This window comes from Melanotaenia boesemani, chromosome 23, assembly GCF_017639745.1.
Source record: "Melanotaenia boesemani isolate fMelBoe1 chromosome 23, fMelBoe1.pri, whole genome shotgun sequence".
NCBI classification, from domain to species: Eukaryota; Metazoa; Chordata; class Actinopteri; order Atheriniformes; family Melanotaeniidae; genus Melanotaenia; species Melanotaenia boesemani.
Window position 1 is genome coordinate 17,327,347 of NC_055704.1, and position 22,681 is coordinate 17,350,027.

Genomic DNA, 22,681 nt, shown 5'->3' on the forward strand with positions numbered 1-22,681 from the left:
TCTTACAGTAGTTTAGCATTAACCTTTTCTTGAAACGTATCGAAGGTCTCGATTTCGTTGGTTTACTCGCTGTGGAACACCAATGAACCGCGATATAATGCTTGTGAAAGTAATTGGGCCCTTTCATCATGTTCTCCCTGCAGCTCGAGGCAGGAGGTGGACCGAGCTGATGGTAGAGGAGCAGAAGGCGTATGTAATGAGGCTGTTGGATGCGCTAGAGGTGACGGACAGAGACAAGAGGCTGAAGGTGGCCAGGGCCATCCTTTACCTGGCTCAGGGTGAGTTGTCCCACCATAGAACCAGTGATATGGTATCACAACAATAATGATGGCTTCGCTTAGTTCCAGTTTACGTTTAGGTAATGAGTGTAAGCTGCACCATGATCTGTTTCCAATTTCCCCTCCACATTTCCCCAGGAGTGTTTGATGAGTGTGACACAGAGGTGGATGCTCTCCACTGGTCCAGACACAATGTCTTTCTGCTCTACGACATGGGCATCTTCACTGCACTGCTGGAGCTGCTCAGCATGGAGATAGAGTGAGTAGAGCAAATGGGTCTTTACCACTTACAGAAAAACTGAAGAGCATTCAGAGTCAGAGAGGGAAATGCATATAGATAATGCACCATCTGTGGTCCCCTGCAGGATTGCAGCGGCTCATTCACATCACTTGCTGCTGCTGCTGGTGTCAGCCTCTGTTGGGGTCTAACGCTGCTTTGTTGTTACATAAGCTGCATCGTGGCATAGTCTGGCATATCATCAGGCTGCACAACTAAACAGTGCCAGCAAGGCAAACATCCACTAAATGATAGACAGATTATGGTGTGGAGTGCAAAGAAATGTGCATCCAAGAACTCTAAATTATTTTATTTATTTGTTTATTTATTTTTTTAAAGGACCATGTGCAGTTACCTTGATTATTCACAGAAAATAAAAAGATGGTTGCACCAGATTTAGCATCATGCTAATTTTTATCTGCAATCTTTAACACAAACAGACAAACAAGTATAAAAAGAAAATGAAAAAAATTGCAACATAGTACAAGTATAAAACACAATTTAAGAACAATATAAATACAATACAAGGGTAGCATCTGGTAGCTAGATCTGCATGGCTAGAAGCCCATTTAGTACCTTTAATGCAGAGATGAATGGTTGTTGAGTAGCCAACCTTTGACGGTGTAATCTGAAATCTGCATTATAGTTCAGTAGTGTTTGACAATTTCTTACCTGTGCTATATTTGTTTTAATGACTGCACAGAGGGGATTTTCACTAAATTATAATATCTGTGTGTCTGTAGTAACAACCAGGCATGCAGCAGTGCGGTGAGGAAGCCTGCCATCTCTCTCGCAGACAGCACAGAGCTCAGGTAAGTCATCACTCACACTGTACACCACCTTCTTGCTTCAGGGAAAGAGGAAACTCGCAGACATTTTTCAGGAAATTTGACAAATAAATAACACACCATTTCCTCTTTTCCTTTTCACTTTCTACTGTTAAATACTTTTAACACCGCTCCATGCACACACACGCACTCACACACTATCTCTGCATTCCCTGAATGAATTCGTACAAATGGATGACTAGCAGGAGAAATAGATTTGCTCTTAATTGCTACCACAGAACTGAAAATCGTCATTAAACTTTGTTGAGTAAAGTGTTTAATGCGTGAAAACCCATCTTACTTATATCAGGTAATTATCAGTGAGTGGTGCTTTAGACTTGAAGAGCTGTAAAATAATTTTCATTCGTGTTAAAATGCAAACTGGTTGCAAACCCAAGTAATGCTCACACTAATACAGCTCTTGATTTCCTCCATTTATCTGGTGTGTGTGTGTATTTCTCTTTTGTAGAGTGTTGCTGAGCATCATGTACCTGATGGTGGAAACCATTCGAGTTCAAACAGAAGACGACCGACCGGAGTGGAAATCAGCCAGAGAGGTCTTTAAGAGTGAGCTAAGTGAGTGTGTAACTTTGTATGCTGGAAATATACAAGCCTATCTCAAGAGTTTTGTCATCACAAACAATTTAATCCACTAACATCACCGGTGACCTCTCAGGTTCACCTCTGTACAACGGAGAGCCTTTTGCTCTGCTGCTCTTCACCATGGTGACCAAGTTCTGCAGCATGAACGCACCACACTTCCCCATGAAGAAAGTACTACTGCTGCTGTGGAAAACAATACTGGTTAGTAAATTAAAGGTTATAAATTAGTGGCAGATAATCTTGGTTTTGCATGGTTTTCCATTGCTCATTTAATTTCACTTTGCTTTGAATCTACAGCATCTACATCTGCAGCTGATTTCTTTTCACAAACCTGTGAATCACTGTGTTTGTCCTTTAGTTCACTTTGGGAGGGTTCGAGGAGCTCCAGGAGATGAAGGTGCGAGGCCGGGAGCGTCTCAACCTCCCCCCCCTCCCAGAAGACAGCATCAAGGTGGTTAGAGCCATGAGAGCGGCCTCCCCCCCGGCCTCCGCCATGGAGCTCATCGAACAGCAGCAGCAGCAGAAGCGAGGCCGCCGTAGCCGGAGGGTAAAAGCAACCTTCCCACAAGCACCTACACCACACACACACCTAGATTAGGATTGAGATTGACAGTTTTAGCATTTCTCTTTTAATACTTAGTCTATTTAGACTGATGTTCAAAGGGACAGAAAGAGCATCTAAAAACAACATACAGCTAAACAGTTCTCATTTTAATAAGACACATAGCAAAGCCCAAATTATTGGCACCCATGTCAAATTTAGATCAAGTGTAAATATTTATTTGATCAGCTGAATTGTTCTCCATTAACTGTTTCTCATGCACTTTAAGTAGATGTTTGAAGACATTGTCTTTTTAAAGGACCTGCAGACTGTTGAATGTACAGATTCTCTTTAAAACCTTCATTTCCTATGATTGCACAAGGATCCCCACAAGGCCAGACTAACAAATCAGAGAAATTCTAATACAATTATTTTAAGGGAGACACTGATAAATTTGACTGTTTGTGACATACTGAAGAAGGTCAACTAGCTAAGAGCAGGAATGACATGCATTATGGGGCTTTTCCAGACAATGCACCAAACTGTCTTGTCATAGTAAATACCATAATAAAAAAGATGACTTTGCTGAGACTGATGTGGAAAATATCTGGGAATCTGCAGAAGAAATTGGCTTTTTGCAGCTTTGGATCATCCAGTAATAATATGCAGCCAAATTGGTTAAGAAGTTAGTTTATTGAATCCCAAAATTCTGCAGGTGGTTACAGAAAAGAAGTTTCTACATGCATCTTCTTAGTGGTCATAAAATTGTCTTTTTAAATGTGTGAATATATTTGCATGAATTTTTAGAAATTGGCATTTAATGTTTCTAACCCTTTATCATGATTTCTCCCTCTTTTCCAGTAAGAAGACACCTATTAGTTAATAAAAAATGTGCTGTAAATCTGAATTTGGCATGGGTATTAGTCATTTCAATGTTGTTTATGTTGTAACATCGGACAAAGGGAAAAGTGCTAAAGATCCTAAACCATCTGATTATTTTTATTTTCACAATTAAAAACAAAAGCTAACTTTGTTACCTTTCTTTAAGCACTAACACACTGAAGTTGTTTCCAGCAAAGCGGCCTTGTGCAATCCCTGTGATAACTCACACTATCTCTTTGCTGTGTCGGCTTTTCTAAAAGAGCTTTAGTGCCAACATCATCAGTCCCCATGATCTTGGTGCTGGTACTGCTTTGGGAATCCCAGCAGCTTCCTCTTCTCTTTTTTTTTAAAGTAGAGTTTTGACTAGAAAGACTCTCTAACTGCCCTCTGGTTTTTCATTGCCCCTCTTCCTTGTTTCCCCACAGAGTGCCTTTGTTGATAGCTTGGAAGGAGACAGTCCCTTTCCCAAGAAGCAGGTCTTTACCCACAAATTCCCTCCTTTTCTTCTGCATTTTCTTTGCACCGAGCTAGACTTTTTGCACTCCTCTCCCACTTCCCTGCCTTCCCACAGTCTCTTTCTTCTTTCTGCTCTTCCTATGTTTATCTGTCCTCCCAGTCCTCTCATTCTCATCTAGTTTAACTTCATTTGGTCTTGATGGATGCAGCTTTTTTTCCTCTTCTTTTTTTTAGTATTTAGATTTTTTTTAGATCAGAAACTTAATGTTCTGAGTGGTTTTGATTTAGTCTTCCATTCTGTCTCAGTTTGAATTTTACATTTCATTAACTTCACCTTTTCTCTTTTTCTTGCTCACATTGCCTCACACATCTCCCCCATTCTTTGACTTTCCTTTCCACCCTAATCCCCCTCTTTTCTCCTTTTTCTTTCTTTTTTTCTCTCTCCTGCTCGTCCACTGTGGGCTGCCTGGGGTTTGAGGGACAGGGCTGACTTGCTGGCTGTTATCATTAGCGCTGGAGTGGTCACTTTCCACATTCCCATTAAGATAGTCCACCTCAGACATCAACAGTAGGAGCATCTCCCTTGTAGTTTTCATCACATTGCCAACACGTTTGACCTCAAATATCACCTTGCACTGTAGACTCTTAACTAGGGGCCACTGCCTTTAAAATGCATTCATGGAGGAGGTGAACTGTGAGTGTTTTTAATGAGCTTTTACCTCTGTAGATGGAGTATTTGGGATTTAGCAAACCTCTCTCAAATGGATGTGGTTAAAAGCAGTTGTCCTTTGACACTTATAGAATAATACTAGGTTTACCTCCCACATAGCAGAGAATGGCTTTTCCATAGAGAATGGCTCACAACACTGTTTCACCTGCTCCTCTCTCCTCCTCCCTCCTTCCCACCATACACTTGCTGTAAGCGTCACTTAGTCCAGCTCTAGTACTACCACTAAAGCACCATGCATCAACTGCTGTAGCTCAACTAATGCCCAGAAAGCTTACTCATGCTTGCACTATTACCACAGTCATTCATTGGCCAGTTTGTTTGATCAGAGTTTCTGTGCGAGTTTGTGTGAATGCGTGTTTCGCACTTGGAATGGGATTGTTTCTGAATAAGATCAGAATATAAAGATTTTGTCTTACTCTGCATTGCTTGAAATTGTGTGCCTGTTTCTTCTGAAATGCAGAAGTGTGGTAAGTTGAATCAGATGTGCTGCTTGTGGTTGCAGTGAAAGCTTGAATTTTACTCCCACTCTGGGAAAATGTCACGTTGATTTCAGCATCTAACTGCATGGGCAAACCGAGTCACAGGTCTTAGCCAGACAGGTTGCTAAGAAGCCAAAGATCATGCTGCACCATCAGTTTAGTTTTCTAAAAGAAAACTGTTATGATAGAGCATCCACAGAGAAGTAATCCCTTATAAAAGTCACATGACAGCCAACTGGAAATTTAACGAAAGGCATCTGCACAAATGAGACCCTGATGAGTAAACTCAGCATGTGTGAAGAACAGCCATTAGCAGCAGCATTAATATGTAGGGTTGTTTCTCTCTGATATGGGGTTGGAGACTAGTCAGGATAGCGGAAAGATGGATCCTGAACAATTCCGAGCAATCCTGAATAAGAAGTGCTCATGACAGATGTTTATATTTCAGCAGGACAGCAATAATTTGTAGAACGTGACCTCTCTAATCGAAACTCAATTCTACCAGGACTGATTTATGAAAACTGGCTCTCCTTAGCTTAGCGTAATATCTCCTAAAAGCAAGAAACAGCTAGTTTGACTTTGTTAAAAGCATGAAAGTGCACAAATCCCTTCTTTTAGAAATGGCTTTGGCTAGTCAGTAAACTTTAGATGTGCTAGTAGGTGAAATTCCTTTGCACCGTTTATGTAAAATGAATCAAATCTCTTGTGTGACAGCTCCAAACAGGTGTTATTACTGTTTCATCAGTCTCTTCTCAGATCTGTGTGGGTGCACACAAACTGTGCTTGACTCACGTGTCCAGCATCCTTTTGTTTGTTTTGTTGCACCTGTTAGTAACCAAACAATTTACATTAGTCTAATTCTCACATTAATATGAAATCTGATTACACAGATTTATCTTAAACTCCGTTTGACTGGAGTTTTACCAACAATTATATTTGGAAATAGGGATGTGTGTCAGACACTTAAGAGAGTGGTGTCAATCTTCTGTACTTAATTTGACCACAAAAAGTAAGTATGTGTATTTCCTGAAAATTATTCCTTTAAAATACAAGACAGGGTTTTCCTTTTCACTTTGTACCAGAACTCTGTGTGGTCGTTAACTCGTTTTAACTTTGTACTAAAATACATTGGTATAGAGGAAATCATTTTAAATGTTTTTACTGACTATAATTTGATGCCAACAACACGATAAAAACACTGATCAAGATAAACATAAAAATTTGTAATCTATACAAGAAGTAGTATTCAGTCAACAACATCAGGGTAAGGGTGTCAAGATTGGCTATAAAAGGAGCATTCAACAAAGATTTTGTGTTTCCAAACAAGGATGGGTTATGGCTCATCATTTTCTGCCAAATTCTGTCTTAGAATCATCAATAAGCCCCCCCCCCCAACCAAAAAAAAAAAATAAATAAATCCTCAGCGCATGACTGCGAAGCACATTGGTGTTTCAACATCTAATTTGTGAATTTTGTGAAAATATTCAGATTATCTTGGGAAATTTCAATGCATAAAAGTCAAGGACAAACACCACTGTTCAATGCAGATGACCTTCTAGCCCTTAGCTAGCTCAACACAATCTGCCACTGCACCCAAAAATGAAACCTGGAACTGTATGACGCCAAGAAGAAACCATATACCAAGTCAGCCGAGTCCACTTTTAAGCTGCTTTAGAGAAAAGTGGCATGAATGACATGTCTGTTTGTGAAGGTACCATTGATGCAGAAGTGTATTTTAAAAATTTGGTGATTTGTGGAGGACCAGGTCAGATTGCAATATTTATAACAATGTAGAGTCGTAGACATTGTGTGTGCTTGACTGGCCAACTTATGGTTCAGATCTGCCTTTTATTTAATATGTGTAAAAAAAGGACAGATCAGATAATGAGGACTACAGACTACTGAGCAGCTGAAATCTTCTATTATTTGAGATGCCAAACAAAAAGCATTCAAAAGCGTGTAATTTAATACAATGGTAAAAATCTTGCTTGTTTTTTATGTTGCTGGCATCAAATGTTCAATTTGTTTTAAATAGAATAAACTTGGCTATTAAACAACGAAAGTATTTTATTTCGTACCTTTGTCTGGTAAATAAAGATTTCGATTCACTGAAATTTGACAGAAGTAGCTTTGAAGAACGTGGGGCTGATGAGGATGACTGTTCATGCTCATATTTACTTTATGTGGTGAATTTAGCCATTTTAGCACTGGGATTTTCTACCTACATTACTTCTCTAGTTCACTGCCACTTGTGACAAAATGGACGCCTCCACCACAGCTGACCACCTGTCCTCTGTCTCCTCCAGCCGTTGGTCAAACAGGACAGCTTGGACACGTACAACGAGCGGGACCCCTTCAAGAATGATGACACACGGGACGAGGAGGAGGACCCAGAGGACACTGACAGTGGCATCGAGGGTGAGGTGGACCCTCTGGACCGTGATGTCATCATTCAGCCACCGCCGCCACCACCTCCGCTGAGACCTCCAAATGAAAGGGTCAACATCCCCAAGGGCCTCCCCTGGGTCCCTAAAGTCAGGTTAATAGCTCAGATTCTAAGTTAGTTTCCTGAATTAAATTCCCATTGTCTGTGAAGTACTAGTGAAGGTTTCCTAACAGTTACAGCAAAGCCTCTGCTTAAACGTCTACTTTGACGTGCTCTAGAGTGTCTTACTGAGTGCAGATGTCAGAAAGATAATTCCTCCGAAGACAGTAAGCTTTTATTCCTCAGAGCAAAACCACTAAAGGATGTTTGGCTTCCTGCCATTTTAACCACGAGAGTGGGAAAGCTTGAGCCAGGACTTAAAATTTGGCTGGCAGCTGGTGTCAGTTTCCCACCCTGACTGTGTGCTGTGATATGAAAGGTTAAAAATGAGAAAACGATTCAAATCTCACAGTTTTGTGAGTAAACAATGTGTCTCTGCTGTGGAGAGCTGAATAATGCCTCTCAGAGAGGACATAAACTCATCATTGCAGCATATTTCAATATTGGAAAACCTCTGGAGCAAACCTTACCACTAAGTGTACTTGTTTTATTGTATGGATCACAGTGATGGAACATGTAGGGCTGATTAAATGCGATTCAGTTGGTGGTTATGAACCTTTTGCATAGAAACGACAGCACAGTTTGACTGATGAGATATTTGGAAGTTAATGTTGCTGTACTCTTGGATTTGGGTGGTTTTGTGGGTGTGGTGACTCATGTCACATGATTCCTGACTGATTGTATCTGCAGGGAGAAGGACATCGAACACTTCCTTGAGACCAGCAGGAACAAGTTCATTGGTTTTACTCTGGGAAAGTAGGCGTTTCATTAAGGTCTCAGAAATATCCTCACTTCCTCCTTTGCTTTGGTTTAACTCTTTATTGTTTTACAGTGATATCGAGACTCTAGTGGGCTTGCCCAGACCCATCCATGAGAGTGTTAAAACCCTCAAACAGGTGAGTGGGAAAACTACTAGCTAGGTAGAATTTAATTCACACTGTATTTTGGATGAGTCATTAATACACAGATTTTCTACATGCCCTTCATTCTTTCCTTCTTAGGCTCTTTTATGTATTATAGATTAAGTGTCTCCTAATCAATGCTGAGTCCCCTGATATTGGCATCCCACTTAAAAATCTGTACCTCCCAGTTTGAGAAGTGTAGTTACACAGGAGAATACCCCTCTGGGTGTCATTTAGCAGTGCTATTCAACACTTATTGTAAAATAATTGCGTGCAGCAGTTGTTAGATTGTTTTTCTTTTCTTCTCAAGCACAAATATGTGTCCATTGCTGAGGTCCAGATCAAGAGAGAAGAGGAGCTGCAGCAGTGTCCGCTAACTCTGGTCAGCAGCATCACCATCCATTACAAATATTTGTTTTAATTCCCCTTGGATTTGAATTAATGTGATGTCAGTCCATTGAGTACTGCTTTTCTTTTTTGTGTGTGTTGTGTTGACAGGGTGAGGAGGAAGTGGAGGAGACACCAGCTGAAATGTTATATGTGGGAATGCTTCCCAACCTCTCACAGTATGTGGTGAGTAGTTCAGATTAAAGTCTTGTTAGCTGGTTTCCCTTCCACTTTTATGGGAACTTGAAGTGAAATTTTGAAATGATGCTGCATGACAAAGAACCAGGAGGCTAATTTCCATAAAATGGGTTTGGAGTAAATAAACTAAGCTTCTTTATGTCATAAATACAGGAAGGCACGAAAACAACTGGTGCCATGTATGACAGAGAAGTGAAAAACAAATGTATGCATTTTATGTTTGTACCCCGTTTTGACCATGTATATTACATAGAAGTAGAATTAACTCATTGTTTATGTGATCAGTCATGTCATCGTTTTCATTATGTCGAGCCTGGTTTGCATGAACTTTATTTCAGTTTTTAGAACATTTCTTTTACATCAATCAATTTTTATTTATAAAGCATTTTCTACAAAGAAATGCAACGAAAAGTGCTTTACAATACAAACATATTAAACATGTTTGCAACCTCTTTTAACAAGTAAATTTAAAATCTGAATAAAAACATTAATGGGAACTTAATGCTTCATGTTTTTTTTTAAGACTAGTTCAGTATATCTTCCCCAGTCCCTCAATCTCTCCTACTAAAACAAAACAGTGCAGTTCAGCAAATTCTGGACACACATTTAATGCTGCCCTGGAAAACTGATAAAATGTCTCATTAGAAGTGTGTTTAGGATTATTATTCTTTTGCAGAGTCCATCCTCTTGTTAATTTCATCTGTTTTACTAACAAACTTGCAGAATTTACTGGTGTTTAATTGAGTTGGTTCTTCCCTCTACAACTGAAATGTTCCCAAGCTCTAGACCCGATTGATTCAGTCTGGTTTAAAATGTTGAAAATAATATTTAGTCTTTAAAGTTTTGCCTTTTTGGAAGTCACACTAACAGATCTGTGGAACAAACACTTGCATGAACTGTGCGGAATAAATGTGCAGTCTTCAACAAGGCTAGAGTTAATCTTTTGTCTGTTTTGGTGTCATGCTCTTTATTGTTTTTTGTCAGATTGCCCTCCTGAAGCTGCTGCTGGCTGCAGCTCCAACCTCCAAAGCTAAAACCGACTCTATTAACATCCTGGCTGATGTGCTGCCTGAAGAGATGCCGTAAGTTATGTGGAGAGACTTTGAGGGATTATTTTTTATACTTTTCTCTTCCTTGTACTATGTAGATGTTTTCATGTTGCTGTAGACACATAGTACCACATTTAAATGTGGTAAAATCAAAGAATACATTTAATTTTTAAGGGGTTTGTTGAGCAGGACTTGCTTGTTAGTTATTTTTCTAGTATTTATCTAAAAAATGTATTGACTCACATTGATAGAAAAGTCTCTTTTCCATATCAGCTTCCTTGGCTGATCAGAATATAACTGTTTACTTTCTCAGTTGTAGCTGGAAGAACTTCAGGTTCATCTGAGACTGATAAGAAGATCTGTTTGTTTCTGAGACAGAACAGCGTGTCTGTTTTTAGTTATGTTTTTTGTCAACAAAGCTATATTATAATTTAAAACCTGAAGGACTGACAGTTAATGTGTGTTTATGTGTGTGTTTTTTTCCAGTATCACAGTCCTACAAAGCATGAAGCTGGGGATTGACGTAAACCGTCACAAGGAAATCGTCGTCAAGGCTATATCTGCTCTGCTGCTGCTGCTCCTCAAGCACTTCAAACTCAACCACATCTATCAGGTTACAGTCACATTGTTCCGCATCACATTATCATTTTCACAGTTTTATCTCCTTTTCCTCTTTTTTTCTCCATCTCGCCTCCCTGCACACAAACTCCATTTTTCTCCACCGGATTAACCATGTGTGGCATTACCTTCTACCTTTCATCGTCCTCTTCTCTCCTTCCCCCACCTTTGGACCCCCACCCCTCCTCACACCTCATAATCTCCAAAATCGGTAGATAAACTCACAGCTGGAGCATCAAATCAATGCTTTCCTAAGGAGGATTTCTGCATGTTTCTTTTCCTATCCATGCATCCTTTGCTACAGTTAGACATGCACTGGGATGCAGATATTTTCTGTTGCTAGGAGGAGACCTTGCTTCACACATGTTCAATTGGCTGCTGTGCAGCATTGAAATGATGGCGCCCTCTGCTGTCATAAAATGGGACTACATTCATATTCAGGCTGCGGCTGCACCAGGAAGTTGAATAAATTAGACTAGTCCACGATTACATATTTATAGCTGCTCAGTTTTAGAATAAAATATTTATTTAGCCATCAGAGTTGAGGTTAGATATATCAGATTTTAAACAACAGTCAGTTAAAATACAGAAACATCAAATCCTCATAGATTCAGCTCCATAATTCTTCCTGTTTTTAATCTTTGAAAAGCTTTTTGAATCAGATGAAGGATTTGTATAGCTCCTGCATCAGAATAAAAATCCACTAGCTTCTGACCCTTTCCCTACACAGAACCTCATTAATACAGGATTATCAGAATCAGGATTATTTTTTTCCTCTTCTATTCTTTCCACAGATTGAAATTTCCCAACATCATCATAAAACCAGTCTAAACCTCTATCTACAAATACATATGACCATAAAATGATAACTAAACCACAGAACCTTGAACTGGTCAGTCACAGTTTTAGCTGTTGGTACTTGTTAAAATGCTGCCTCCTCTTGTCTTACAGTTTGAAATTGTCTCCCAGCACCTTGTGTTTGCCAACTGCATCCCACTCATTCTGAAGTTTTTCAACCAGAACATCATGTCCTACATCAGTGCCAAAAACAGGTAGGGTCAGATTCTGTTACAACACAAGCTCAATAAATGTCAGATAATATACATACTCCATCTTAAAACAACTACAGCTGACGGCTTATCATTACACAGAACAATTAACATTTTTCCTGTGATATATTTAAAAAAAAAACCAAGCACTTTTTGTTTAAAGTTTTGTTTGTCTTTTGTTCCTGTGTGTTTAATCTGTAGCATATGTGTGCTGGACTTTCCCCACTGTGTGGTCCACGAGATGCCTGAGCTTACAGCCGAGAGCCTGGTGAGTCACAGATGCTGTCTCACTGATTGTCATTGGTTGAAGGTCAACCAGGATCCTTGTGTTTGACCTGGCTGGTGCCTTTGTGTGTTTTCAGGAAGCAGGAGACAGCAACCAGTTCTGCTGGAGGAACCTGTTTTCTTGTATTAATTTGCTGAGGATCCTAAACAAGCTGACCAAGTGGAAACACTCCAGGACCATGGTGTGTCATTCTGAATCAGGAGTTTTGAAGCTCTATAAGGAAGCTTTTAATGATGGAGCTTTAATTTGACTGCTAAAAACCTACTAATTTTTTTAATTTTTCATTCCCTATTTTTCAGATGTTGGTTGTTTTCAAGTCTGCCCCCATCTTGAAACGAGCTCTGAAGGTGAAGCAGGCCATGATGCAGCTCTATGTTCTCAAACTGCTTAAGATCCAGACCAAGTACCTGGGCCGCCAGTGGAGGAAGAGTAACATGAAGACCATGTCAGCTATCTACCAGAAAGTCCGCCACCGGCTCAACGATGACTGGGCCTATGGAAATGGTAATAACAGTTTGCATACAATAATAATAATAATAATACATTGTTCTTACTTGACTGCTTAAGGAGGTCTTTCCCACTGTGGGACCTTTTATTCTAAACTTAATTAATAGCAGTCTGACATCTTGCCATGTACCAAAGGACTTCAAGCATGTCATTGTTCATCCTTTGCTAAAGAAATCTGGTTTAGACTCATCTAATTTAGCCAACCTGTCTCCAAGTTACTTTTTCCAGTAAAATACTGGAAAAGATTGTTTACACTTAACTGAAGGACTTCCTGGATGAGCATAAAATTCAGGAGTTATTTCAGTTTGGTTTCAAAGCATTTCACAGCACAGAATGGGCTGTTTTAATAACATTTTTTAGCAACTGACTGTGGAAACTATGTAATGCTTGTACTTTTAGATCTTACTGCTGCTTTTGACATGGTAGACCTTGATATTTTGATTTGTCGGCTGGAGCAAGGGGTGGAAATAACAGGCTCATGGGGGGTGCCACAAGGATCTGTTCTTGGGCCTCTTCTTTTTTCACTTTACCTTTTGCTACTGGGAACTGTTATACATAAACACAGGATTTCATTCCATTTATATGCTGATGTTTGTTAAAACTACTTTCCCCTCCATCAGTCTGATGGCCACTCTGTTCAACTCCTTCTTGACTGTGATATTAAGTCATGGCTGGATCATAATTTTTTAATTTTAATGAACTGAAGTGGTTTTATTTGGTCCCAACTGCTCCACTAGTGCCCCTTGTACTGATCTCTCAGCTCTGACTCCATACTTGAAGTGTGTTGTCACCATCTTAGATTTAAAAATAGATGATGCCCTTAGGTTTGATAACCATGTTAATGGGGTGGTAAAATCATCCTTTTTTTCCATCTCAGACGTCTTTCAAAGCTTAAACCCTTTCTTTCAAGGCGTGACATTGAATCAGTAATCCATGCTTTTATAACCTCCCAGTTGGATTACTGTAACTCTCTTTTAATAGGAATTAACTGGGACACTCTATCACGTCTTCAGTTGGTTCAAAATGCAGCAGCGAGATTTTTAAAAGGTATAAGGAAACAAGAGCCAATCAATACGGTATTGACTTTATTGCATTGGCTTCTTATTCTTCTTAGTTTCAATTTTAAGCTTCTTTTATTTGTTTTTATGTCTCTTAATGGTCTTGCGCCAGCATGTTTATACAACTTGCTGAACCCCTACGCCCCTTCTCATTTCCGCCAGTCAGCTGACCAGATGTTGCTGGTGGTTTCTAAATCCCAGAAGAAAATGAGAGGTGATCAAGCTTTTTCTGCCCTAAAGCTCTGGAATGAGCTTCCTTTACACACTAGACAAGCTCCCTCAGTTGATGTTTTCAAATCTGCTTTGAAAACACACTTTTATTCTTTGGCTTTTAATCCAGTGTGAGTTTGACATAGCTTTTACTGTCTTCTTATTGTATTGTTTCCTCTTTGTTTTTAGGGTGGATTATTTCTGTCTTGTGTTTTACTTGCTGTGCAGCGCATTTTGTGCTATATAAATAAATGTGGTATGGTATGGTATGGTACATTTTATTTGCTGATGCCTTTCAAGCCACCCAAGGTCACCTTATAGAAAAAAGCATAGAATAATCAAACAATATTAAAGCAAAGCATCAACCTAAAACAAGTGCAGTGCCCAGTCGAAGTGAGTATGCCAATTTGAACAGGTGGGTTTTGAGTTTGGATTTGTATGCTGTGATGGAGTCTGACTGTCTTACGTGTGGGGGGAGAAAGTCTGGGTGCTAATCCTCTGAAGGCTGGGGCACCCATGATACTGAGGCGTGATGTGGGGATGGTTAGTAATCCAGAAGAGGTTGAGTGGTGGATGCAGGAGGAGCTGTATTCTTCGAGGAGGTCGTAGAAGTAAGTGGGGGCTAGATGGTGGAGAGCTTTGTATGTGAAGAGGAGGTTTTTATAGTGGATGCAGTATTGAACCAGGAGCCGGTGAAGTTGGATGAGAATGGGGGTGATGTGGTCAGTCGATTTGGTGCGGGTGATGATCTGGGCAGCCGAGTTTTGAATAATTTGCAGTCTGTTGATGCGTTTGGTGGGGAGTCTGGGGAGGAGAGCGTTACAGTACTCAGTGATGGAAGTGACAAAAGAATGTGCCAGAATATCGGTGCAGGAAGGGGACAGAAATGGACAGAGTCTGGAGATGTTGTGGAGATGGAAGAAGGCAGTCAGTCTAAACTGATGAGTTACTAAAACTATTTGCTTTGTGCAGGTAAAGAGACAATGACCCATTATTAAAAACAGCCAACTTTGAATGCACTAAGGAGAAAGGAAAGTGATGCAGGGAATAGTTTTTTTGGGTGCAAACTGGAGCCTCACTATTCGATGTTACTATGTCAAACACAACACTCAAGTAGTTAAAAATAAAGGAAGATCATAGGGGGAATGGCTTTTGTCACACAGTATGTGATTTAAAACAGATGGAACATTAACAAATGCAGCCTTAAAAAAAAACATTCACTTCAACCTTTCTGATTCTTATAGATGAAGTGCTTGTTGAGCTATTTAGCCTCAGCAACCCTCCCCCGCCCTGATACAGAACTGATAAAATGACCAGAGACAATAGCAAAAGGACGTTTCTACTCAAGGCTGGAAAACATGTCTGGATGGTAGCTACTGCATGTACATGCACTTGCATATCTGCTCTATGACTCCTGTGTAGGCATACTGTATGAAAAGTGTGTTTGAAAAAGAGTCACTGGTGAACAGTCTGGATTGTGTTGCCATAGCAACATGGATGTGTGACTTGTTAGGGTCAAAACAATCCCTCGTGGGAGAGCAAGTGACCTGTCACCATGAGTATTAGAGGGAGAAGGATGGATGAAAGCAAAAAGAAAAAGGGCGAATTAGTAGGTGACAAAGAAGACAAAAGAGAAAAAAGACATTTAAAAATATAGTGAAATCCATTTTATAATATATGTGATAAAATGTTCTTCATGCGCTCTCTATTGCAGATATCGATGCCCGGCCCTGGGACTTCCAAGCGGAGGAGTGCGCCCTGCGGGAAAGCATTGAGAAGTTTAACAGCCGGCGCTACGACAAGAACAAAAACGGAGACTTCATGCCCGTGGACAACTGCCTGCAGAGCGTGCTGGGCCAACGCGTGGAGCTCCCAGAAGACTTCCACTACAGCTACGAGATGTGGCTGGAGAGAGAGGTGTTCTCACAACCTATCCAGTGGGAGGGGCTGCTACAGAATCCTTAACACACAGGAAAGAGAGGGTCAAAGGGGGAAGGCAATGGAGCAGTGAAGAGGTCACATATGAGCCTGCTGGAGAGGTTTAAGGGTGTGTTCTTGCTGCATAAAATAAAGTTATATTGAATTGTATTGATGGGAGCAAGTCCTCTCTAAGGCCATGTAGCAAAGAGAGAAAGAAAGAGAAGATAGCTCAGCTTTGCCACACACACACACACGTTTTACACTAACGTGCCTCTGACTACTGCAAACACACCTACCAGGTAAGAACAGAAGTAGCAGTTCATAAGAAACATCTTATACTGTTGTAGCAGGTAAAACTGTTATACTGCCTCACAAAAATGTCAGTTTATATAGTGAGTCCCCCTTCTTTGATATGTCGGTGCTTTTCTGATTCCTTGGTGACGTTTTCCTATTTATTTGTAACAGTGTGTGTGGTTAACATTTTATGATTAACACATTTTTTTTAAAGATGTAAATTTGAAAGGTTTATAGTCTTTTTATTTAAAAGAGAAGCAAAGTCTGTTATAGGTTTGGGGTTTTAGATTGTGAATGATTTTAAAAAATTTCTTACGCATTTTTTAGAAAAGAGAAATAAATCACAGGGTTATGATAGTACAAATGTAGACATGGGAGCTGTTTGCTCTTATGATGCCAAAAAATATATAAAAAAGCAAAACAAAATAGAAATATACCAGCTATGAGCGTATGGGTGTTGTTCATGAAAGTCTGTGTACAGAAAGAATATGATGAAAATCTATAAGTGGGGAGATGAGAAAAGAAGGGTTAGTAGGAGTAAAACAATAAAACATCTTGTTTCCCCAGATAGAAAATTCATGTCACATTGAATTCCTGCTGTTCCAAAATCTGTTGTGATCTATTGCAGGGTCTCCAATGAGGTTCTTTTATTTGCATTTAGAACATGTAAGTAAAATAAAGTAAAAAGAAAAATAACATTTGAAAAAGTAAACTTTGCAGAAGCACAGCAACATGTAATAGTGTTTTGCTGCCACTTGGGGGCAGTATCAGAAACATGTTGCTTTAGCTTTCCTCTAGTGTGAAAAGACAGAGGCCAAAGTGGGCAAATATCTGATTTGTTGTGGAGTTAAACCAAGTGTTAAATAATGTTAATTACAGAGCAGTGGTTGTCTGTGCTTTCCTGCCTTTTCTGTTCAATGTATTTGTTTTTTTGTTTTAAAATCAGTTCTTGTTGCCCCCTTTCAGCTTAAGCCAACTTTAAGCCAATTAGCATTTAACTAATGCATCATCTTCAATGCAGTGATAAATTTTAAACACTGAGAGCACTGCAAATGTATACCTCAGTAAAGATTTGCAACATGCTTTACGTCAATGCACAAAAATATAAGGTAAATTGAGGTGTTGTTTGCTGTTTCAAATAAGCCCTAGTTTGCATTAGTGGAAATAGAAACATCTTCATAACTCATTTCTGCCCTTGCAAAGATGAAAATTAAACAGAACGTTATATCTGATATATACTATCTGAGGTATTGCCAGAGATAAAAATAATTCCTGAAAGAAATCTCTCCATGGACGGAGTTTTTTCTTATCTCAAGCTTTGTTTCTGGCTTTTACAACTTCTTCTACTGAATTACAACCACAAGCAATGCTAGCTAGCTTATGCTGTCACCCTCTGACAAAATGACAGTCTTGTTTATTTACATTTATAGAAATGTATCTGAGTCACTTTTTTACTGTTGTCCTCCTGGATTTGTTAACTTACATATCGAAACTTAGCTGCTTTACAGTTCTGGATGTTTCCACAGAAAAGTTCCTGAAGGCAAGGGTAAAATCTATAGAGGGGGGGCCTTGCAGATAGCAGCATTCGATCTTTGAGCTTTTCAGTGAGACGATCTGAGGTTTTCTCAAAGCTCAGCAATGACCAGAACAGCAGGAATTCTGTTCTCATGTCAAGCCGTTGACACCCTCTCCTATCTGTCCAACTACAGCACAATACATCAACCACTGACCACACTTGTGGTGGACACAACTGTCACAGAAATGGTGCTGTTTTTCTCATTTGTGTTTTATTTTTTTTCCCCCTTCAGCCGCAACTACCTAAGCGGGGTGCCAGAGTCCAGAACTCTAGTGTCACTACCTAAGCACAGAAACAAGCACAGAGGACAAAAAGCATGATTGTCTCTTTTTGGTGTAATTTTAGCTTTATTCAGTTTGCCTACTCGCTTCAAGGGGACAAGAGCTGTCATGTAGTATCACTGTATCCATTAGAATGACCATTTCAATGCTCAATCTTGTGCCTCTATGTAGATATGTGCATGACCACTGTTCTGTTATGTACCTGTGTTCACACTGAAATATGGCATTTGAATGGTTTTGTCTCGATATTTCCAGCACCATCAGTGTTGTATTTTAGCTCTTAAAGGGTCAGTGTTCTGCATCAAAAGTGGTTTTTGTTGTTTTTTTTTCTTTAGGAATGCATTATTTTAAAAAGTAATACACATTATATATTCTCAGGTTTATGGAGATAATATACTGCAAAAGTTTTTAAAATGCTTCCTCGCCATTGTCTCGCTCACTACCTGCAGAGAAGAAAACATATTTATTGTCTTACTGAAATACAAAGAGAACGCCAGAAGCACTAAACATTTACTGCACATCGCTACAAAACACGATTGTGAGTTTGTGTCTGTCACTTTTCAAATGAGATTTACGTTTTTTTGTATATTGTGCCAAATGTGAGTACCATTTCCTGTTTATTTTGTTTTCTCTGACAGTTTTTGCATTCAAATCAATACAAAAGGTTTGCAATACAAACATTTTTTTTTTATCAGAAAAATTATACAATCAATAAGAATAGCTGTTTCTTGTAACTGGTACAATATTTCTGAAAAGTTTAGCATTTTATGGATGTTACAGTATATAGATGTGTGTTTTGTTGCTCACTCTTCCATATCTGTATTGTCTGGAAACAGTAAATACTCTAAGTACTGACTTTGTTCAGGGGTATGTGCAATTACAGATCCATAGAGGCATTATACAATAGAGTGACAAATGACAATAACAGAGTTGGTTATTAAACAGTGTTGAACACTTGATAGTTTCAGCTGATTTTTTTCCCCCTCATTTGCAGGGAGACTTTTGCGAGGTTACATAAGCACAGACACTGAAGGTCAAATTGGCCATGTACTCGCATACATCGCACGCTTGCCCTGAGCTAATGTTCCAGCAGTTTGACTCTAGCCATTGTGGATAGGGTGGTATCCCCCTCCCCTGTGACTGGTTGGGGGCTGGGATGATGTAAAACTCCCCCTCGCTTGTCCTTCACTGAGTCAAGACGCAGCACAATGGGAGAGAAGAGAGATCTATAAGAATAGATGCATCGCAGTTTCCACCAATACATAAAAGCAGAGCGCCAAAGGGGCCAGAAAAGGAACGCTTCTGTGATATTTCATGTGTTTAATGAAGCTTATACAAACAGACACTTGCTGTACTACAGCAGCCAGTAAGGCAACAAATGTGACTCACTAATTTCACAGATTCTTACCCACTGAAATGCAGATATACTGCACATGAATGCGTTACATTTAGCTATGGGCTTTTCTGTGAGAATTTAAACACTGTTAGCATGCAAATGCCATCACAAACATAAAATGAACCTTGAAAAATGTATTAAGACAGTGCATACGAGTATTTTCCAATACAGTTCAATTCCAGTGTAGATTGCATTATATAGCCTGTTACACACAGCCAAGCTTTACTTAAATGTTGTGTTGCATTTTGAGGCCAAGTGCTGCTTTGCCGTGAAACTCTCCTGTCCAAACTATTCCCTTGGCATCAATGAAAGTCCCATCTCCCTCTATCCTGGAACAAAGACATTCAAAAGTTTACATTGTGTGACTGCAGATACAGTATGTAGTATTAAAGAAAACAATCATTTTAAGGTGCCCAGAGAAATAGTTTAACTGTATTTTACATGTGTCTCCTCCTAAAAGCCATGGATTCCTCCAAAGAAAAGAGGAAGTGATAAAGTTTACCTATTGTTTTTAAATGGCCCCTTATACACACAGCCATCTGGGAAGGTGTATGTTCCCATTCCGTGGTACATGCCGTCTTTGAATTCTCCTTCATAAACTGCTCCAGAGGGATGCTCCAAGGTCCCTCTGCCCTGCATCTGGAGGGGGAAAGCATGCATCACTAACCACTGCAAAGTCATAAAGATGTTAAAAGAGGACACACACACATGCAGCAAACATACTTTGTCCTTGCACCACTCTCCAGTGTATATAACACCAGTAACTGAGATGTGTTTTCCAGTACCACTTCTCACCAGTACTCCTGCAGATCTGCTGCACTCCCCCTCTGTATTAAACAAGTACAAATGTTATGTAACAACAGTTACTGTGTCATCAGTTTTATGCAAGTGCTGCTATTTATTGTTCTGTGGTATTGTTTTGTGTCTTTGTGACCATTTTTATCCTTTTGGTTTTTCCATTTTTTGGCTATTTTGGATCTCTTAGTTTTCATTTTGCATTTGTCTGAAGTTATTTTCTGTCTTTGTTAAGTTGCATTTCTTTGTGGTTATTTGACATCAGTTATTTTTCTCTTAAAATCACCGACCAAGTTCGTGACCTTGGAGTGTTGATAGACTCAGACCTGACTTTCAGCAGCCACATCAAAGCTGTCACTAAAGCTTTTTACCAGCTCAGAAACATCAACAGAATTAAAAGTTTAGTCTCCCAGAAAGACCAGGAGAAACTCATCCATGCATTCATCTTCAGTAGGCTGGATTACTGTAATGGTCTTTTAACAAGAGCATTAAACATCTGCAGCTCACAAAACGCTGCTGCTAGAGTTTTAACCAGGACTAAGAGATCTGAACACATCACACCAGCTTACACTGGCTTCTAGTCAGTCACAGAATATATTTTAAAACGCTTCTGATCGTTTACAAATCCCAGAATAGTTTAGGTCCAGAATACACTGGCGCATACACTCATGCGCCTATGCATGAATTCAGCACGGTAACTTTTTAACTCATCTTGCTTTTAGTCATTTTAATGTAGTTTATGATTTTATTGTGATTCTTGTTGTGTGTTGCTGCCTTTTTATTATTTCTTAATATCTGTAATGCTTTTGTGTAATGTAAAGCACTTTGATTTGTCCTGTACATGAAATGTGCTTTACAAATAAACTGCCTTGCCTTGCCTTATTTTGGATCTTTAGTCATTTTCCCTTTATTTTTGTTGCCATTGATTGCACAGCTCAATTCTTTACATGTTACTTCTAAGGAGACAGGCTTTATTGGAATCGCTTATACTGGTCAATGCTTTTTGAAAGATTGAAAAAGTCTTGCTTGTTTGTTCATTTTCAGACCAGTCTGACTATTTTTAGGAGAATGTGTTTTCACCCAAAGACCTGACACAAGCACTGGCAGATCCATCTCAGCGTTCAGCTGTTCATTTTCTGTTTCCATTTGCATGTTTCAATAAATTGCTGTGGCTAATTATTGTTGTCCTGGAATTAAATGAAGAAATGAGACTTTTACAGAGGACAATGCATTTAGTTTAAGTCAAAGTGTATCTTTGTGGTAACTTATACTGTTTTTGTTGTCATTTAGTGTATTCTTGCTACTGTTTTCCATTTTGTTTTAATCACCTTCCATCCTCCTAAAACCGTGTCTCTGCTTTTTTTCTTAAAATTTTCCACCTAAATTTTCATCTTCGTGAAACTATTTTCTGTTTTGTATGAAATTTTACTCATTTGAAGTCAGGTGTTTCAGTCACTTTGTATCTTTGTGCTCATTTCATGTCTTATGTGGGCGTTTTCTCCTCTTTTTTAGTCATTGTGCACTTCTGTAGTTATTTAGTGTATCCTTGTTGCCAGTTTGCTCTGTATTAAAGTAGTTTTGGCAGAACATTTACTGATCCCACACCTGCCTGCAAACATGTCTCTGTGGCAGTTTTGCAACATGTAATTTGTCATTTTACATTTATTGAAATTATTATTACTCCTGACTCTTTGGACCTTTGGCCAATTCAATGATCCTTCCACATTCTTGCTTACCATATCTTTCCCCGTTTGGGAAAATGTAGAAAACCTTTCTAGGTCCATCTTCTGTAAAGAAATAATAAACCTGCATCAAACACCACTGCTGTCATATGATCATGTATATTCACAATGAAAACGCAGACATTTACCATCACTGTTTGAAGAATCTCCTTCTTTCTTGTCTGAAAGGGAAATCGTTATATATATATATATATATATATATATATATATATATATATATATATATATATATATATATAAAACAGATAGATAGATAGATAGATAGAGAGATAGATAGATAGATAGATAGATAGATAGATAGATAGATAGATAGATAGATAGATAGATAGATAGATAGATAGCAAAGACAGACTCATTTGTGTGTGTGTGTGTGTTCAGTGTCAGTAATCAGATCTTCACAATAATCACACCCCACCAGACATCCGTGACAGCTTCCTCAGGCTGGCAGATGGTTGTCAGAGCCGATAGCAGACGCTGTTTACGGGACAACTTCTGGGATGTGAAAAGATGTGACAAGTTAAACAACTAAAAACAAGCTTGTGAGAATTGTCAAAAGCGAACTCAGTGCTACGTTTACTCAAACACCATGAAAGTTACCAATCCTGTCGTCAGGTAGCGAGTTTTCAGTTGTTATAGTAGCTCTTGGCTAAGCGCTGTTGCCATGGTTACTAGTCTACTACTAAACTTAGCTCTAAAAGCTTATTTATTTAGTTATTTATTGGAAACATAAAAATATATTTTACTTTAACGACTATCGTCTTTAAGTCGAATGATCTAAAGTTATTGTTTCTTTTA

The 22,681-nt window shown here is 39.1% G+C and overlaps 2 protein-coding genes across 13 annotated transcripts in view; one reads left to right on the forward strand and one right to left on the reverse strand.

The window, feature by feature from the left end:
- Nucleotides 1-18,910, forward strand: part of strip2 (striatin interacting protein 2) — a 28,451-nt gene extending 9,541 nt beyond the window's left edge. For 2 of the 3 annotated variants that reach the window (XM_041978076.1, XM_041978078.1), the window contains exons 4-22: nucleotides 144-278; nucleotides 417-537; nucleotides 1,299-1,367; nucleotides 1,852-1,958; nucleotides 2,059-2,186; nucleotides 2,344-2,532; nucleotides 3,834-3,884; nucleotides 7,380-7,612; nucleotides 8,309-8,374; nucleotides 8,451-8,514; nucleotides 8,831-8,902; nucleotides 9,019-9,093; nucleotides 10,090-10,187; nucleotides 10,641-10,767; nucleotides 11,724-11,824; nucleotides 12,023-12,089; nucleotides 12,184-12,288; nucleotides 12,407-12,611; nucleotides 15,597-18,910. In XM_041978076.1, the coding sequence (XP_041834010.1) occupies nucleotides 144-278; nucleotides 417-537; nucleotides 1,299-1,367; nucleotides 1,852-1,958; nucleotides 2,059-2,186; nucleotides 2,344-2,532; nucleotides 3,834-3,884; nucleotides 7,380-7,612; nucleotides 8,309-8,374; nucleotides 8,451-8,514; nucleotides 8,831-8,902; nucleotides 9,019-9,093; nucleotides 10,090-10,187; nucleotides 10,641-10,767; nucleotides 11,724-11,824; nucleotides 12,023-12,089; nucleotides 12,184-12,288; nucleotides 12,407-12,611; nucleotides 15,597-15,847 (2,264 nt within the window). In that variant the 3' untranslated portion in view covers nucleotides 15,848-18,910. The remainder of the gene's footprint in view (nucleotides 1-143; nucleotides 279-416; nucleotides 538-1,298; nucleotides 1,368-1,851; nucleotides 1,959-2,058; nucleotides 2,187-2,343; nucleotides 2,533-3,833; nucleotides 3,885-7,379; nucleotides 7,613-8,308; nucleotides 8,375-8,450; nucleotides 8,515-8,830; nucleotides 8,903-9,018; nucleotides 9,094-10,089; nucleotides 10,188-10,640; nucleotides 10,768-11,723; nucleotides 11,825-12,022; nucleotides 12,090-12,183; nucleotides 12,289-12,406; nucleotides 12,612-15,596) is intronic. The other variant, XM_041978077.1, reaches the window with a different exon arrangement.
- Nucleotides 18,911-19,575: 665 nt separating this feature from the next.
- morn2 (MORN repeat containing 2) lies at nucleotides 19,576-22,578 on the reverse strand. Of its 10 annotated transcripts, none has more exons than XM_041978090.1 (7): nucleotides 22,484-22,578; nucleotides 22,302-22,378; nucleotides 22,015-22,047; nucleotides 21,881-21,931; nucleotides 20,073-20,176; nucleotides 19,852-19,988; nucleotides 19,576-19,678 (listed from the first exon to the last, which is right to left on the reverse strand). In XM_041978090.1, exons 2-7 carry the CDS (start codon nucleotides 22,306-22,308, stop codon nucleotides 19,576-19,578), a joined length of 435 nt encoding a protein of 144 aa, XP_041834024.1. In that variant the 5' UTR covers nucleotides 22,309-22,378; nucleotides 22,484-22,578. The 10 variants fall into 10 exon arrangements, with proteins under 10 accessions (XP_041834024.1, XP_041834020.1, XP_041834019.1 ...); XM_041978086.1 differs by having other exon boundaries at nucleotides 21,881-21,928; nucleotides 22,297-22,378; nucleotides 22,472-22,542; XM_041978085.1 differs by having other exon boundaries at nucleotides 22,297-22,378; nucleotides 22,472-22,542.
- Between the last annotated feature and the right edge of the window lie 103 nt (nucleotides 22,579-22,681).